This window comes from Malus domestica, chromosome 04 (assembly GCF_042453785.1).
Source record: "Malus domestica chromosome 04, GDT2T_hap1".
Classification (NCBI taxonomy): domain Eukaryota; kingdom Viridiplantae; phylum Streptophyta; class Magnoliopsida; order Rosales; family Rosaceae; genus Malus; species Malus domestica.
In genome coordinates, this window is record NC_091664.1 from 25243123 (window position 1) to 25262974 (window position 19852).

At 38.2% G+C, this 19852-nt stretch overlaps 1 protein-coding gene and 2 long non-coding RNA genes across 3 annotated transcripts; 2 read left to right on the forward strand and 1 right to left on the reverse strand.

The window, feature by feature from the left end:
• Positions 1–322: 322 nt before the first annotated feature.
• On the reverse strand, positions 323–1046 carry LOC114824577 (uncharacterized). The gene is made up of 2 exons (XR_003772864.2): positions 605–1046; positions 323–519 (listed from the first exon to the last, which is right to left on the reverse strand). It is a non-coding gene; the product is annotated as an uncharacterized lncRNA (long non-coding RNA).
• A 10577-nt stretch (positions 1047–11623) lies between these two features.
• LOC139195191 (uncharacterized) lies at positions 11624–12631 on the forward strand. The gene is made up of 2 exons (XR_011579826.1): positions 11624–11835; positions 11929–12631. It is a non-coding gene; the product is annotated as an uncharacterized lncRNA (long non-coding RNA).
• A 3415-nt stretch (positions 12632–16046) lies between these two features.
• On the forward strand, positions 16047–16667 carry LOC103434019 (uncharacterized). The gene is made up of 2 exons (XM_008372332.1): positions 16047–16278; positions 16399–16667. Exons 1-2 carry the CDS (start codon positions 16047–16049, stop codon positions 16665–16667), a joined length of 501 nt encoding a protein of 166 aa, XP_008370554.1.
• The last annotated feature ends 3185 nt before the right edge of the window (positions 16668–19852 follow it).

Here is a 19852-nt window from a genome sequence, read left to right on the forward strand (position 1 = left end):
GTATCCGAATAAAACATTTCTTTATACTCTCAGTCTTCAGCCTGGTACTAGAGAAATAATAAAATCCCGAAAGGTCATTTTGAACAGCTCAATCATTGATAAAAAAAATTAGATAGACTTGCAAGGTGTCAATGTTCAAACATAACCACATCATGAGTTGTAAGATTTCTGTCTTGTTCCATTGTTCATCGATCCAGGAGTAAGTTAAATTAAACACAGTGGGCTTCCCATTTTTTTAATACGGAAACGTTTAAAGAAAAAATTTAACGAGGGCTGGAATCACTCGAAGCTGGAGGAAAATGCGAGAAAATTACGAGAAATGTTGTGGTCCTTGTTGTAAGTGAAGCTACTGGATTTGTTGAAATTTTTTACATTGTTTTGGAGCTTTCGATTTTGCTTAACTTTTTTTGTTTTCTCAGGAACCAAACAGAATGTTGAATTGTATAGGATAATAAAAATTCCGACTTTACCTAATTTAGTCCTTATAATCTGTACAGCACACCCAAATTCCCAGAAACCCTAGGATGACAATACAATTAATTAAAAACAGGAACAGAAAATTAGGGAAATAAATTCGAAAAGTCGTTTGCAAAGTGAAGCATACCTGATTCCCGAAGGTAACGAAAGACTAGGAAATTCAACTCGACGGAGGTGATGGAGGTCATCGTCGCAGAAGTCGCCGGCTTCAATGGCTGTGATGAGAGGTCTGCAAATCGTGCGGCCCAGTTTCAATGAGAGAGAGAGATTGCAATGGCAAACGCAGAAATTATACAATGATACTGCAGCCATGGGGGAAGAAGGAAGGCTGCGTTTGAGGATCATCCTTTTTCTCTAATTAATTCTCTAAATTAATTAGATAAAGAAATCGTTGAAGTTAGGGTTTGAGGATGAAGGAAAGCTGGGTTCGGGGAAGAAGGAAGGTTGGGTTTTGGGAAGAAGGAATGGCTTGGGGTTTGGCCCGTTTGGGGAAGAAGGTAGGCTGGGTTTTTGGTGCCCCTTTCAATTTTGGGCCTGCTAACGGGGTGCAACCATGGTTCTTTGTTCCTACCAAGATAGCCAACAATTTAGTACAACTTGTAGAGAGCTATATATTAATTATTATTTATGTGACTCGGCATTGCCCCTAGCATCCTGGAGTAGCAGGTCAAGTAGAAAGTACTAAATTACTAATGGTCTATGTAAAACTATAGATTAAACCCTTAAAATATACACAAATGGAACCGACGGCTGCCAGAGTTCTTTTGGTTTGTTGTAGTCTCCTAGTCCGTACTACTAATAGTATACTAAGGTCTCTAATTTAATCCAGCTCGATGTGAATTAACAGGAGAATATTAGCTTGCTATAAAAAAATAAGAATAAAACATTTTTTTTTTACTGGTGGAGAACGTCTCTCAAGCAGCTTTTAGAATGTCACGTTAGAAAGTACATCGCGAGCCAATTATACTTAAGACATGTGAGAGTTCCTGTAACAACATTACTCGCAACAGTTTTTGTTGGGAACTATTAAAGACATCTTTAGGGACTTATGTGCCTATAGACTAGGTCTAGTTTGGAAGAAGAATTTTCAAACTGTTATTGTTATATTATGTGTCAATGATAAAATGAGTGGCATGTGTGAACTTCAGGCCATATAATATTGTATCATCAATATACAGAGAGTCTGACCTCAAATTTGCTGGTTTTGGGTCTGAAGTGAAATTATGGAGGACAACCTCATAGAGTGATACGACATGGACAAAAATCGGCCTTAGTATTGAGAGCCTGGCAGGGCTAGCATGAAGCGACTGCCAAGGTTTAAATGGGCTGCCTGAGAAGGATAAATTCAGCTTTTGCATTTGGGGAGCTAATATTTTACACTTGACAAAAATGGTGAAACAAAAGAGAGGAGATCTCAACCAGCTGACTTGATGTTGAACCTGAAGAACCTGAAGATATTAAGGATAGTGAAGGACCACCAGATTGTAATGAGCATAAGGCACTAGATTAGTACTTAACTTAGCTATTAAGCTAAGGTTGATATAGTCGGTTATGTATTGCTGACTCAACATTGAGTAAGATATTTTTATTGATGTATATATCCTTGTGTAATCTGCAATCACAATGAATGAGAATCATTTTTCTTACAATCTGAATCAATCTCTCTCTCTCTCTCTCTCTCTCTCTCTCTCTCTCTCTCTATTTCTCTTTCTCATCAACTGCACAGATTCATAACTTCAACATGGTATCTTCGCCGGAGTCCACCGACGTCGATCCTTCGCCTCCTTCCTTTTCTTAATTTCTTGAATTTTCTGATCTCCCAAACAGATCTTACCTAAGTTCTTGACTTTTCTGATCTCCTAAACAGATTTTTCTTCTCTTTCGAGCAATCTTTCTGCAACAGCTATGACGCCTAATCAGCCCTCTTCTGATTCTTCTCCTCCAGCTACATCTTCTGGTCCTACTCCTCTTGGTGAGATTTCTACCAATGTACCTCCATCGATTGCAACAATTACTGTTCAAAACATTGCTAGAATGGTTCCGACGAAACTCAATTGGCACAATTACATCACCTGGCGTAGCTTATTCCTTCCCGTTCTGAAGTGATTCAAGCTTTTGGGGCTTCTTACTGGCAATGGTCCTTGTCATCCTCCGTTTGTTCGTGATTCGTCTGGATCTCAAATCCTTAATTCTGTGTACGAATTGTGGTGTGAACGTGATCAAATCTTGATAATCTGGATCAACTCCACTCTTGCTGAAGATCTTCTTCCTCTGACTATTAGAATGGAAGATTCTCGTTCTCTGTGGCAGTCTCTTGAACGTGTTTCGCAGGAGCTTCGCGCATTTATGTTCACAGTCTCCGATCTAAAATCCAGACTATTCAGAAAGGTGATGCTTCCTTGACTGATTATCTCAACATTATTAAGGACAACTCCGATAAACTTGCTGCTGCCGGTGAATCGATTTCCGATTCAGATCTTGTGGCTTATATTCTTGCTGGTTTACCGGATGAGTATGAATCTTTTGTTGACTCAATCGAAATAAGAACTAAGTCTGTTAATAGTGATGAACTCCATGGTTTTCTACTCAGTAAGGAGATTTCTCTTAAAAAACCCAAGACTCGAGTCTCTTCATCCTCAAGTTCTGCACCTTTCATGTTTATGGTGCTCAACAATGATCATCTGGTTCCACTTCTTTCCAAGGCAACTTCAGGGCCAAATATCAGAATCAAAATCACAATCAATACCACAATCATAATCGATTTCCTCAAAATCGCAACTTTGGTGCAAATCGCCAACACAATAACTCTTGAGGTATTCTTGGTCATGCTCCCTCTCGTTCCTCATTTTCTGGAGCATATTCCAGTCACACTCCTGGACCATCCCACCCTGGACAATCCATTACTTGTCAGCTTTGTAATCAATATGGTCACTCTGCTATCTACTGTGGCTCTTTCTCCCAGTTTGCTTCTCAACGTTCCCCTCCAATGGGTTTTAATGCTCTGACTGGATCACATCCTCCAAGCTACTGGATTACTGATAGTGGAGCGACTCATCATGTCACTCCTGATCCAGCCTCTCTAAACTCTGCAACACCATACACGGGCACAGAACAACTTTTCGTTGGTGATGGAAAAAGTTTGTGTATTTCTCATACTGGACATGCTTTAATGCGCACTCCTAATGCTGTGTTCAAACTTCATGATGTGTTATTAGTCCCTCAAGCCTCTCATAATCTCCTGTCCGTATATAAATTTGTGTATGACAACTGGTGCTCGCTGACTTTTAATCACTTTGGATTCTACATCAAGGATTTAAGAATTGGGATGATGCTTTTCCAGGGGCCCAGTGAAGGAGACTTGTACCCTTTCTACCAGAATGCTTCTAATGGTGTTTCTGACATTGCTATTTCACCTTGCTTTAATGATTGCTAAAGCTGATTTCACTACATGGCACATACGGCTTGGTCATCCTTTAAGTCTAGTTTTAAATAAAGTAGTGAATAAAGGTCACTTGTCTATTGCTGGTTCAAATTCTCAGAAGTCTGTTTGATCTGATTGTCAATTTGGGAAGGCTTCAAGATTGCCATTTTCTGTTTTGCCTTGTAGTTCTACTCGGCCATTTCATCTTGTTCATGCTGATGTATGGGGTCCTTCCCCCACATCTTCTTGTACTGGATATCGATATTATCTAATACTAGTTGATGATTTCACTAAATATAGTTGGCTCTATCCACGGCATTATAAATCAGATGTGTGTTCTATTATTCAGACTTTTGTTCTCAAAGTTCAAACTCTATTTGACAGTAAAGTTCAATGTTTGAGGTCCGATTCATGGGGTGAGTTCTTGAGTGCTACTTTGCAAAGTTTCTTTAATATTCAAGGCATAACTCATCAATTGAGTTGTCCTCACACTCCTGAGCAGAATGGATGAGCGAAACACAAACATAGACATGTGGTTGAAATGGGTAGAACTTTATTATCTCACAGTGACTTACCATCTCAGTACTGGATTGAGGCTTTTCAAACTACAGTATACCTCATCAATCGACTACCACCTTAGACTTCTTCTATTAGCCCTTGGGAATTACTCTTCAAAGCCACACCTAAATATCACACCTTGAAGACCTTTGGGTGTGCATGCTATCCATGGCTACAACCCTACTCGTCCAGTAAGTTGGATCCAAAGAGTAGACTTTATGTGTTCATATAGCTTGAATCACAGTGGTTACCATTGTCTTGATCCGGTTACTAACATGTTATATATTTCGAGACATGTGGTGTTTGATGAAACTCTTTTCCCTTTCAAGAAATCTCCAAGTTTAACTCTTCCTACTGTATCTTCTCATTCTATTTCTTCTCCTCCATTATCTCACCCTATTTCTCTTACTATACCTATTCATCATACTACAACCACTCATACCATTATAAATAATCCTTCCCCTTCACCTATATCTGTCTCATCACCAGTACCCCTCAATCATCCCTCTTCTTCATCCTGTGTCCCACCTACTACAACTATTCCAGTCAACCAACATCCTATGATTACCCGAGCTAAAGCCAGTATTTCTAAACCTAAGATCTTTACAGCCACTAAGCATCATCTCTCCCCTTCTATTGATCAACTCACCATCATCCCTCCCACCCCTACTACTTATCTTCAAGCCTAAAAAAATCCTGATTGGGTGAAAGCAATGATAAATGAATATCAAGCACTTCAAACCACTGATACTTGGGAATTAGTACCTTCACATCCAAGTTACAATCTCGTTGGGTGCAAATGGGTATTCAAAATTAAACACAAAGCTGATGGTTCCATAGAAAGATACAAGGCTCGATTGGTAGCCAAATGGTTTCATTAACAAGAAGGACTGGATTTTTCTGAGACTTTTAGCCCCGTAGCAAAACCAACCACCATCAGAATTCTTTTGTCTATTGCTGTGAGTTATGATTGGTTTATGCATAAGTTAGATGTAAGTAATGCTTTTCTGCATGGCTATCTCAAAGAAGATGTGTATATGATTCAACCTCCTGGTTTTGTGGATAAGTCTAAACCTCACCACGTTTGTAAACTCAAACGGTCTCTCTATGGTCTTAAATAGGCTCCAACAGCTTGGTATGAAGCTTTCTACAGTGCAATTGTTTCTTTGGGTTTCTCATATTCTTCCTCGGATACTAGTCTCTTCATCAAGAAAGACTCTTACATCACTTTCATCTTAGTGTATGTGGATGGTATTATTATCACTGGAAGTTCCACTGCACTCTGTCAATCTATTATTTCCAAGCTTCAGTCAAAGACTTAGGTGATATCCATTATTTCTTAGGCATTGAAGTTCACCGATCTGCTAAAGGATTGTTTCTCCATCAATCCAAATATGCCTTGGATTTACTTAAGAAGATTGATATGCTTGGGCTAAAACCATGCACCACTCCTGTTAGTTCCACGAAATTGGATCACTCTGGTACTCTTCTCACATATCTTACCTTTTATCGCTCAATAGTTGGTGCTCTTCAATATCTTGGACACGACCGGATTTGGCTTTTGCAGTCAACCAGGTTTGTCAGTACATGCATAATCCCTGAACTATTCATTTGCAGGCTATGAAAAGGATTCTCAAGTACTTGAAGGGTACCATTGACTCATGGTTGTGGTTTACCAAGGGTCGGCAAATTCTTACAGCATGGACTGATACTAATTGGGCAGGTTGCCCTATGGACAGACGATCTACTAGTGGATACTGTGTGTTTCTTGGACCCAATCTCATCTTTTGGAATGCCAAGAAACAAAGTACAATAGCTCGTTCTTCTACTGAAGCCGAGTATAGTTCTCTTGGTCATACTGTTGCAGAACTCAGTTGGGTTTGTAAAATTTTGTATGACGTTTCATTCCCTCTTCTGAAAACCCCGAGTGTTTTATGTGATAACAAAAGTGCCATTGCTCTAGCTTTCAACCCAGTGTTTCATGCTTGAACTAAACATGTAGAGATCAATTATCACTACATCCGAGAAAAAGTTCTTTTGGATCATATAAGTGTTCATCATGTGGCTTCCTTACTCTAAATAACTGATATTTTTACCAAATATCTACTTGCTGATAGATTTGCATAGCTCCGATCCAAGCTTTCAGTTTGATTTTCTTCCTTCCGCTTGATGGATTATATTAAGGATAGTGAAGGACCACCAGATTGTAATGAGCATAAGGCACTAGATTAGTACTTAACTTAGCTATTAAGCTAAGGTTGATACAGTCGGTTATGTATTGCTGACTCAACATTGAGTAAGATATTTTTATTGATGTATATATCATTGTGTAATCTGCAATCACAATGAATGAGAATCATTTTTCTTACAATTTGAATCAATCTCTCTCTCTCTCTCTCTCTCTCTCTCTCTCTCTCTCTATTTCTCTTTCTCATCAACTGCACAGATTCATAACTTCAACAGAAGAATGTGATGGTTTATGAGCGTAGCCAGGAAAAACATGTCGAGAACCCTTAATTTATTTCCTTTTGATGCAAACGTCAAGTCAAACTTAGCTGACGCTGACGCAGTTCGGTGAATTTATGCACCCCAAACACTTGCTTCTCAAATGAAAAATCATCAATGAGGTAAAACTGTTGGTTCAGACACTCCAATATCTTGTTTAAAAATGAATTATGATAGTCAAAACAACCAAGCATCAAAGAAAACAGTAAACGACCAAATCACACGAGAACGTAAAACATTTACGAGGTTTGGCAATTTGTTCCTATGTCCCCGACGATCATCTTGAAAATTTTTACAAGTAGAGAGAAGTAGCTTTGGTTACGAAATCAACCTCCTTAATCTATTATTAATCGCTAGGTTCAATCTTTCTCTCACTCGCTCTATGTATCTCTTGTAGTTTTGGTTATGTTTAATAATCTCCATCCTATTTATACTTGAGACTTAAACTAAGAAAAGCAAAACCCAAAAAAAAAAAAACTAATGAAAAGGGCTTGAAAACTTTGAATTTTAACGATAAGAACAAAATAAAGGGTGAAGTGAATAATACTAGATTTGACTTTTTAGTGTAAAAATGTGATTTTTCATTAAAGTGAACAGTATCGAAGACTTTTAGTTAAAACTCCCTAAAAAAAAAGGAAAAATCCAACTACAACAGTCGCATGATGAGCCCATGCCATACATGCTTATGCATTATTACGAGTTAGGGTTGACAATAGTATTTTTTACATATTAAACTAACAATTAACACATATCTATTCGTAAGTGAACAATTGTCTTACTATATATTACAATAATGACTAACAATCATTCACGCGCACGTGAACGACTATCTCTAATATTAGTTTAACCACACAAATCGCATTTCATGGTGGAATTGATACTAACTAAAGCCAAAAAAGAGTTCCAAACTGGGACCATACATGAATGCAACTGTACCAGTTAGTTGGAAGGATTTAGTTGGACAACTGTGCTTCCAAGTTGGATGGACCAGATATGAACAATGCAAAATTTTAAAATGGGGTTCACTTTGTTGTTTCTTAAGGTTCTCATCATCCCATCCTCACAAGTGTCGAAGCCACATACATCCACAGTGCTATGTAGCAATATTGCAATTTGATCCAAAAAAAAGTTTGTAGCTAACAAAGGGATCACTGTTTTGCCTAGAGGAAAATCCACTGTTTTAAAGTCCTTAGCAGGAAAGTACGTACAAAAGAAAATTGAGGGGCCGTACACTTGTGCAGAGTGACTGTGCGGTAGACAGCGACCTCTAAAAGCTCTCCAAACCCAAATTTGATGTGTACCGTTGAATCCACTACGCGCCAGTTTACATGTCATAGCTTCTGAACCATCTTTTCTCTTTTCATTTGTTCTTTCGAGAGGAACTTCTATTACACAAAAATTATTGTAACATTATGTAAATTTTTTAAGGCCTAATTGGATATTTGATTTCCGTGATCATAAGGTATTCGGATGATAGTCTCTGTAGTAAAAAAATTCGGATTTAAACCCCTGTGGTCACAGTCTGTTAGGATTTAAACCCCTGTGGTCTAAGTTTGTTAGGATTTATGCCCTTCTGTCATTCCTCCATTAGGTTTAGGTTGGCCAAATTGGATAAATGGTCCCCGTGGTCATAAAGAATTCGGAAGATAGCCCTTGTGGTAGAAAAAATTCGGATTTAAACCCCTGTGGTCTAAGTCTATTAGGATTTATGCCTGAAATTAGAGGTTCTGTCATTCCTTCGTTAAGTTTACAGGTGGAACAGAGTTTCTATGAGTATCTATCAATAAAAAATATCTTACAATAAAAAGAGGGGGGGAGAGAAGATTTTAGTTTATGGTAAAAAAAATTCATTCATCTCAGTTATTTCACAAGAAGAAAAAGACGAAAACAGAGGATCTGTTGAATTTCAAATAGTTAGTTTCACCAATAGAATACGAAGACTTACTTCACATTTACAATTACACAAAAAAAAACTATTTATCTCATAGAGGTTTACGTAAAATTCTGGGAAAACGCCAACGATTACTGTCTTATTTGTCAAAGAAAAATAGAATTTGTTATAAAGAATTAATTAATCGGTTGGATATTCGGGAGTCAAAAACTCGTTAATTTTATAAAGGCATTTTGAATTATTTGATTTATTAGATCTTGAATTTTAATGAATTATGTGATTTATTAGTTCCACCTCGTTCTGTCGCGTCTCCTCAGAGAAACTCTGCTCCACCTGTAAGCTTAGCGGAGAAATGACAGAACCTCTAGTTTCGGGCATAAATCCTAACAAACTTAGACTACAGGGGTTTAAATCCGAATTTTTTTTTTACCACAGGGACTATCTTCCGAATACATTATGACCACGTGGACCATTTATCCGATTTTGCCAACCTAAACCTAATGGAGGAATGATAAAAGGGCATAAATCCTAACAGACTTAGACCACATGAGTTTAAATCCTAACAGACTATGACCACAGAGGTTTAAATCCAAATTTTTTTACCACAAGGGCTATCATCTGAATACATTATGACCACATAGACCATTTATCCGATTAGGCCATTTTTTATTTTTTTTTACAAACTATTATATTATTAGCACGAGATATTATAATAACAGTATAATAGTGAAAGGTAGGTTTCTCTCTTGATCTCCGATTTCCATCAATTCAACTCATCAAACCCTTTCAACTTTAAACCTCCATGACAAAAAAAAAGAGTTCGTCCTCAGAGAAATGCAATTCTTCAGGGAAGCCAGTAAGAAGAAGGTTTACCGCTAAAAGAGGTTCCAAAACACGTGACGTCGATGCTGCTGAAATCAGGATGGAGATTCTCCATGCCATACAACTCCATAGATCATCATCATCATCATCATCATCAGCGGTACCAGAAGCGTCGGCGCCACCACCACCTGTATATGTGGGTCCACAGTTTGATTCATTGGCGGAGCCTATGCCTCTGCCTGGCCCAGTGTGGTCTACAACTACACCTTCAGTATTGCCTTATGCTCCTTCTTCAGCAGCCATGGAAGCCTTGGAATTTGAGTGGGGGGAGAGCCAAGCTGCTTCATATTCTTGGTGGCTAGGGTTTCTGAAGACTTTAGATGGCAAAAATGCTGACAAGTCAAACTATCCTTTGCCATTGGGGAGTTCTAATTGGTTGTTTGGTCAGAACCAGAATAGTAACTGTAAAGTAGATGATGATCAGGACACAGTTGCTTTGGTTGATGCAAATGATCAGAGCCTTTCACCAGATGAATGGTTGATGTTTCCAAATACAGAAGATGAAGTGGGTGAGATTGTAATTCCCTAAGCTTGGAAACTTGGAATATATATGCTCTAGCTAGCCAGCTAATTGGATTTTAGATATAAATATATATAACTTAAAGTTCTTAGTACTTCATCATCAAGGACCTCAACTATGTGTTTCATATTTTGCTGGAAATAGAGGTAGACAATGACGACGACGACGATGTTGTATTTGTTTCCTTTTAGTGCAATCTTCTACATGTAAGAGAAATGAATCACACACTCTCTTTTCTTGCACTCCTCTATTAGTTTTGGTACCTTAAATATTTTGTTAAAAAGGGCAAGTGCAAGAGGATAATAATTGTGAGCTTCGTGAGAAAATTGAAATATTCTAATTTTTTCAAGGTGTTAGAGCAGAGTAGGTTATCTCATATATGAAGTCTGATGGTCACACACTACAAGAAAACATTGCTTCTATGATCTTCTTAAATTCGTCACATAATAGTATATGTGACGAATTTTAGTTGTCACAATGAGTGTCACCTTTTCACGCGTCATGAAAAGTATGTGTGATAAATTCTCTATGCTTCACAGATTTCTAGTATACGTGACGCGTGGTTCATGACGTACTGCTGCTATTTGTGATGAGCTGGTTGTCACCCAGTCCCAGAGTAAGTGAGGAATATAAGGCCATCTCCAACCGAAGGGTCCAGAGGGCCAGAGGGCCGAAAATAGCCCTAAAACCGTCTCCAACCGAGGGCTAGGCCAGAGGGCTCTGGAATCTGGGAGGGCCCCACGGGATCGGAGAGGGCTGGCTATTTTTTTTTTAATGTTTCCTATTGCTGTCGGTTAAAACCGACAGCATTAAAGAGCTTTTTTTTAATAGTTCTACTATTAGTGTCGGTTATAACCGACACTAATAGTTTGAAATGTTTTTTAATGTAACGGCTAGTTGAGTCAGCTAGCCGTTGAACTAGCTGTTGGTTTTTTTTTTTTTTTTTTTTAAAATTTATTTTAAACATTTTTTTCTTCTATAAATATGGTGAAGTTCTTTCAATTCTTCACTTCATTTGCAATATTTCATTCTTCAATATTTTTCAATATTTCCTTCAATATATTTCTCAATATTTCCTTCAATATTTCTTTCAATATTTCCTTCAATATATTTTCTAATATTTCCTTCATCTATAATATTTGTTTCAATTTTTCAATATTTCCTTCAATATATTTTCCAATATTTCCTTCATCTATAATATTTGTTTCAATTTTTCAATATTTCCTTCATCTATAATATTTCTTCATTTCATTTGCAATATTTCCTTCATTTTTTTCGGCCTCATCTGCAATGAAAGGTAGGGCTTGGACCCGAAAAGAAGATGAAGCTCTTTGCAAGGCTTATAGATGGATCTCAGAAGATAGTGTGAGGGGGATTTCTCAAACAAGTGAAGGTGTTTGGACTCGTGTATCCAAAAAATACTTAGAGTTCTACGAAGGCACCATTCCACCGAATACCCGAAACCACGAAAGTTGTTCTTCAAGATGGAAGAAACATCTTCATCCAAGTTTGAATAAATGGCATCAAGCACTATTAGCAGCAGCAAGTAGACATGAAAGCGGCGCCAATTACTATGACGAAGTTAGTGTTTTTACAGTTTATTTTAAATGTTTAATTATATTACATTAATTTCGTGAATTAATTTCCTAAAATTTTTTTAATTATATTTTCTAGGTACGCCAAGCGGAGGAATTGTATATGGAGGGCAGCTCAAAACCCTTTCAGTTTCACGGTTGTTGGGAAATTTGTAAAGGGTGGGTGTTATTTGAAGATCCACCTCAACATAGAGTGGATCCTTTGGAAGCTGCATCCCCATCTGTAGATATGAATGAAGATGGATCTCCTACCATTCAACAAACAAGGGTAGAAAATCCGACTCCGTCCGAAATTTCTTTACCTAGGGCTATGGGACGAAACAAGGCCCGAAGGTTGAGGGAAAAGGGCAAGGCAAATGCTGATTACGCCGCTCAACATGAAGTGGCGGCCTCATTTCGATTACTGGCGGAGCAAAATGCCCGTGAGGCGGAAGAAAGGAAGTGTAGACATGAAGAGCGAGCCAAACAAATACAAGAAGAGATGGATGATAAGAATATGGAAAGGAACACTTCGAATTACACTCCAATGAGTAAGGCCTATTTTGATAGGAAAAAAAAAGAAATTATGGCTCGGCGGCAATTGTTTACCTCTGACTATACTCCTACAATGGCGGATGATGAAGATAATATTGATTATGGATATTAAATTTAAGTCGTTGTAATTTTTAAATTTAAGTTAATGTTGTTTTTAAATTTAATTTGTAGTGTTTAAATATAAGTTGTTGTTTTTAAATTTAAGTTGTTGTAGTTTTTAAATTTAAATAATAAATTATGTTTGGCCCTATAGCCCTTTGGCCCTCGGTTGGAGACGGTTTTTTGTGACAGGGCTAAAAAGAGCCCTTTGGCCCTCTGGCCCTCGGTTGGAGACGGAGGCAAATATGGCCCTGTACTGTTCATTAAAATATTAATATCTTGGGGAATCGTGGAGGGCCAGAGGGCTCAAACGAGCCCTTTGGCCAGCCTTCGGTTGGAGATGGCCTAAGAATTCTTCTCATTTGAATTTTATTTTATTTATTGATTTTGTTATTTTCATAACCATAATGAAAACAAACTGTATAATAAGTAAATAAATAATATGAAACATCCTTCACACAAGACAATTTTATTTATAATTCAAATAGAGGTAAGTTTGTGTTGTCTACACATTTAAATTTGAAAATTCGTCATACGTGAGGTAGCGTGTTGATAATTTCACATTAATGGGAGAAAAGACTGTTGTATGGGCTTATAAGAATGTGATGATCTAGTATTCCTCTATAAATACAACAATTAACTGAGTTATAAATACTAATCAACTCCATAGAAAAGGCTATTAGTTGAGTGATATGATCATTTCCATTCTGGGTTTGAGTCGATCGAAGTGTGAAAATTCTAAAGGGAACAGAACAGGTAAATGGTGCTTTTACATGCTTTAATCATAAATTCAGAATATAACTGTTTGGGTTGATATTTAACCCTTGGGCTTTCAGGAAGAGAAGCCCAAAGAGGAGCTCAAGAAGGAGATTTCAGCCGAAACCCAGCCGAAGCCCAGCACTTAAGCCCAGATCATCTATCCCAAAAGCCAGTTGGTACCCCCAAATTAATGCAAAGGCTAGTTGCTCACAAAAAGTGACAACCGATGGGAATTCACCAACTCTAGGCTAAAAAACACTTTATGGATGGCATGGCATGTAAATACGAATGGTTCCCTACCTTCCTAATTACTTTTGGGCAAGAACAGGAACATCACAAATCAAGTTAACTCACCTATAAAAGGGGGAAGAGGGCCCAGAGACAAGGACACTCAACCAATCAAACAAATAGACATACAAATTGACTCTCAGCCAAGCTAATGCCTAGAAAGCCGTGCTTTGTCTAGACTTTGCACCTTTTTAGCCTTAGATTTCCTCAGAAAGACATCTTTTGTCTATGTAAAAGCTCTGCTACATTTTCCTAAATGTTGTAGTATCGATCTCTAGTGTATAAACTTTTTTCTAGCCATCCCTTTTAATACTCAGTCCTTTGTAAACTACAAAGAGAAAAGACCGTAAGACGTTTAACCTTGCCTGACAAGGTGAAATCTTGCCCGACTCTCTTTGTTTTGTCTTTTAATTATTAGAATTGGAGCTATAATATATTCCCTAGTTTATATTCAAGTTGTTTCTAGTCTTTTTATGATTCAAAGCCCCATCAGTTCCCAGATGTAATTCACTTAGTGGTTTTATCAAGATTGGAATGAATTAAACTGATGACTTGATCAGATCTAGATCTTCACCCCTTGAGCATACAAGATAACTAAAAGTCCTTGATCTCAAGGCATAGAAAAGAACTTAATGTAGACTTAACCCATCTACGACAATCATTTGATAAACAAGAATTCAGAAATAACTTGGGGCGCAAGTAATCGGCTTAAAACACACATGTCTTACATCTGCCATACAGAGATGGCAATGGCACGCCTAAGCATTTAGTTGGTTTTGATTGTGAGCCTCAAAGCCTACACCTAAGGCCCTATAAAGGCACATTTCAGAACTAACTTTATTCTCCTCTTGTAGTGTTGTGGCAAGTAGGAGCCTGACAATCAACCAAAGTGCCAACTCTTCGAGGAGCTGTGTACTCGAGCCAGGAAAGCCCACCAACCATATTTCCTGCCCGAACATTGCTAATTTAGCGGGCAAGATTCAGCCGCTAACTCTTCTGCTAAGACTAAAAGACAAGGAAGAATTTGAATGGGGCCCACTACACCAAAAGACTTTCGACAACATAAAAGTTTATTTAGCTTCTCTGCCAGTGCTCATGCTACCTCAGAGAGGAAAGCCATTGAAACTATATATCTCTGCCTCAGAGAGGTTAATTGGAAGCTTGATGGCCCAAAATAATGAAGGTGGGAAACAACAAGCCATATATTACCTCAGTAGAATCTTGACTGAGGTAGAGACAAGATATACTCCGGTGGAAAAATTATGTTTAGCTTTGTACTTTACTGCTTGCAAGCTAAGGCATTACATGTTGCCCTGCCACATCCACATCATTGCTAAGACCGACATAATCAAGTATATGCTGTCAAAACCAATGCTAATTGGAAAGATTGGAAAATGGATCCTTGCACTTTCATAATACAGCTTCCAATATGTGCCTCAAAGGGCAATCAAGGGGCAGGCAATTGCAAACTTCTTAGCCGAGCACCAATAGTCTCAAGAAGAAATGGTTAACATCTTGGGAACTTTGGAAATGGCAAATGTATGGATCCTGCCATACAGAGCCTGTTTGGACAAGGAAGAATGGGTCCGGCAAGAAGTGAAAAGAATAACTAGCATCTGGATCTCTCATTGAAGCTAATATTTTGATGGATATTGTACTCGGAAAAATGTGGGGGCTGGGATTGTCATCATCAATCCCAAAGGTTCTCACCATTACTATTCATTTCTCTTGGATTACCAAGAGATTACCAACAATCGGGCAAAATATGAGGCACTGACAATTGGCTTAGAAATTCTAATAGAGTTGGGGGCAACCGAAGTTGAAGTTTTTGGTGATTCAGAATTGGTGATCAATCAGCTAAATGGAGAATACAAATGCAGACACATTACTATGGCTGGTTATTACTTGACGGCCACACAATTATTAAGGTATTGGGGGGATGGAATTTCAATCAGCCATATCCCCAGAGAATCAAATACAATAGCCAATGAAATAGCTCACTTAGTTGCTGGAGTGCAGATCCAAGAAAGAGAGTTCAAGATAGAAGTAGAGGTGCAGAAGAGGAATCTCTTTTCTAGCTTTGATAGAGGATTCAACTTGGATATAATGACCTAAGAGTCCAAAATAGATGATTGGAGGTCACTTATTATTCAATACTTGGAAGATCCTTCTTTTCCCACAAGTAAGAAGAACAGACAACAAGCCACTAGATATGTGTTGTGGGAAAAGAATCTGTTAAGAAAGACTCCAGATGGGTTGTTGTTAAAATGTTTAGGCCAAAAAGAGTCTATGAGAGTCATGGCCGAAGTGCATGAAGGGATCTGTGGGGCACACCAAGTCAGAACCAAGATGAGGTGGTTACTAAAAAGATATGGTTATTTCTGGCTCAAAATGGAGAATGATTGTAAAGCTTATGCCTGAGGATGTGAAGAATGCCAGAGACATGGGCCACTCTAGCATGTACCCTAAGTGCCCTTGAACCCCGTAGTTAAACCATGGCCCTTCAGAAGATGGGCAATGGACTTCATCGGGCAAGTTCATCCAGCTTCTAACAAGGGACACACTTTCATAATTGTGGCAATGGATTACTTCACCAAGTGGGTAGAATCATCAGCAGTAAAAACCATAACCTCAGCTACTGTTAAAAAGTTCATTGAAACCAAGATCTTACACATATTTGAAGTACCCGAGATAATTGTCACAGACCACGTGCTATCTTTTATTTCAAAAGAGGTAGAAGAGTTCGCGAGTAAGTTCAAAATAAAGATGATTCGGTCTAGCCCTTACTACTCCCAGTCAAATGGTTAAGCAGAAGCCAGCAATAAGATATTGGTTAACATTATCAAAAGAATGGTGGCATATAGTCCAGAGAAGTGGCACGAGAAGCTGGGAGATACATTGTGGGCTTGTAGAACTTCCAAGAGGGCAGGAACTGGGACTACACCTTACTCTCTGACTTTCGGGCAAGATGCTGTTATTCCCATGGAAATCAATGTAAGTTCGGTCAGAATTCAAAATCAATATGAGCTCCACAGTGAAGAGTATATTCAGGCTATGTGTCAAGGAATTGAGGACCTTGATATAGCCCGAATTGAAGCTCTAAATAAAATTCAAGAAGGAAAGAGAGTTGTTGCTTAAGCCTACAACAAAAGGGTAAAATTGAAGACTTTTAAGGAATGAGGCTTAGTGGGGAAGACGGTCTTGCCCTTGGGAGCCCAAGTAAGAGGCTTCGGCAAATGGAGTCCAACTTAGGAAGGTTTTTTCGTTATTCATCAAGCACTAGATAAAGGGGGTTATTATTTGGCCGATTTAAAGGGAAATTTACATAAACATCCAATTAATGCTAAATTTCTGAAGAATTATCATCCAACCTTATGGGATGTTAGGGATTGTTATGTCGAAGAGGTTTAAATAATTTGAGAGATCTAAAGATGATTGATATTCTCATCGCAGTTGAATACAAGCTAAAGTGAAGAAAATAGGACATTTTTATTTGGGTAAAAGACAGTTTACTACCCTCATGTTTGGTGGTTTTCAACATTTAGTATATCAATTTTTTTTCATCCCAGAGTCATACCTAAAGTGTAAATTTTGGGACAGTCTCATACATCCGTTAGTCAAACCATTAATTCTCCCGTTAAGTGATGAAGTGGCACCCTTATGGACAATGAATGAGCACCACGTGTCATTTAAAATATTAAAATAATTAAAAAAAATAAAAAATAACAAAAACCACCCTTTTCCCCTGCGCCCCCAACTCGGAAGAGGAAGAAGAAAAAAAAAAAAACGCAGTTTCAACACCCCTTTCTTCATCTTCTTCTTCTTCTTCTTCTTCTTCTTCTTCTTCTTCTTCTTCCCAGATTTCGTTTTTTTTTTCTTCTTCTTCCTTCCTCTTCTTCTCATTCTGGCCAGATTTCGTTTTTTTCTCTCTTTCTTCTTCTTCTGCCCATATTCCTTTTTTTTTGTTTTCTTTCCTTTCTCTTCTTCTTCTTCTACCCAGATTTCGTTTGTTTTTTTTCTTTTCTTCTCTTCTTCTTCTTCTTCTTTGCCAGATTTCGTTCCTTTTTCTTTTTTTCTCTTCTTCTTCTTCTGCCCAGATTTCGTTTTTTTTTTCTTTTTTTTCTTTTCTTCTCTTCTTCTTCTTCTACCCAGCCCAGATTTTGTTTTTTTTCTTTTTTTTTCTTTTCTTCTCTTCTTCTTCTTCTGCCCAGATTTCGTTTTTTTTATCTTTCTATTTTCTTCTTCTTCTTCTTCTTCTTCTGCCTTTATCTGCTCAAATTCCTTTTTTTTTTCTTTTCTTTCCTTCTTCTTCTTCATTCTTCTTCCTGCCTCTACTTCTTCTGCCAAGATATTTTTTCTTTTCTACTTCTTCTTTTTCCTTCTTCTTCTTCTTCTTCTGCCCAGATTTCGTTTTTTTTTTCTTCTTCTTCTTCCTCTTCTAGGTTGGGGGCGGGGGAAAATGGTGTTTTTTTTATGAATTATTTTAATAATTTAATGACACGTGGTGTCTAGTCATTGTCCACATGGGCGCCACATGGGCGCCACATCATCACTTAACGGGATAACTAATGGTTTGACTAAAAGATGTATAAGACTGTCTTAAAATTTACACTAGGTATGACTCTGGGATGAAAAAAAATTGATGTATTAAATGTTGAAAACCACCAAACATGAGGGTAGTAAACTGTCTTTTACCCTTTTTATTTTATCAAAAGATGAAATTACATGAAGATTTTACTCAACTCCTCTGAAACAATTATCCTAGGATGATATGACGGCATAATCCTGAAGATTCTACTCAACCCCTCTGAAGCAATAAAACCCCTCTGCATCCACGCTTGAAAGACCCAAGAAGGTACTTGGGTACACTAAAGTCTCTCTGTGGAATGGAAAAATTAGGAGCAAAGACTTGGGCTGGGACCCATTACCAATCTCATGATTGAACCCGTCATTCGAATCAATGAGAAGCTGATGGATACTTTGACACTTGAGGAGAAGAAGGCTCGGGCTGATAATAGTCCCCCAAAAACTTTGATATTGATCCCAAAGCATACATCTATGATGATGAAGTGACCAAGAATGCAGGGGTTAATATTTGCCTTAAGTATGTTGCTTTTTGCGACTATTGAAGCCTGGGATACCCATGCAGGTCCTAAGGAAAGTACTTCGCCCTCATAAAAGAAAAACTCAGTGTGCAGGCCAGCCTGAAGGCCAGAGGGCTATAAAACAAGCTGCGCATGGTGGAAATCTCCTCACTAGTCCCATAAGAAGGCTGAGTTCGAAATTCTAGATGATATCAAGAATTGAGAAGGCCAGGGAAGATTTTCTGAAAATTATGATAAGTCCAGAAAGTATTGAAAGCTTAAAGGTACTATGATGCTTAACTAAGTGGTAAGGGGGAATTTATAGTGAACAATTAACCTGGAGATAGGGTTCATGGGGTAGCGCAAGAGTCTAAAATGCGACTGCTGTTTTAATTAACGCAAGTCCCGAGCGAAGGCGTGCGACGGTGGTTAATGAATGGTGACTGTTCAATCCTTATTAACACCTCGATCTGCAGGCTTAACAACTATTGAAGGGGGCACTGTTTGGGTTGATATTTAAACTTTGGGCTTTCAGGAAGAGAAGCCCAAAGAAGAGCTCAAGAAGGAGATTTCGCCCAAAGCTAGCACTTGAGCCCAGATCATCCGTCCTAAAAGCCAGTTGGCACCCCCTATTAATGCAAAGGTTAGTTGCTCACAAGAAGTGACAACCGATGGGAATTCACTAACTCTAGGCCCAAAAGCACTTTATGGATGGCATGGCATGTAAATACCAATGGTTCCCTAGCCTTCAAATTACTTTCGGGCAAGAACAGGAACATCACAAATCAAGTCAACTCATCTATAAAAGGGGGAAGAGGGCCCAGAGACAAGGACACTCAACCAATCAAACAAACAGACATACAACTTGACTTTCAGCTAAGCAAATGCCCAGAAAGCCGTGCTTTGTCTAGACTTTGCACCATTTTAGCCTTAGATTTCCTTAGAAAGACATCTTTTGTCTATGTAAAAGCTCTGCTACATTTTCTTAAATGTTGTAGTATCAATCTCTAGTGTATAAACTCTGTTCCAGCCATCCCCTTTAATACTCAGTCCTTTGTAAACTGCAAAGAGAAAAGACCGCAAAACGTTTTACCTTGCCCGACAAGGTGAAATCTTGCCCTACTCTCTTTGTTTTGTCTTTTAATTATTAGATCTGGAGTTATAATGTATTCCCTAGTTTATATTCAAGTTGTTTCTAGTCTTTTTATGATTCAAAACCCCATCAGTTCTCAGATCTAG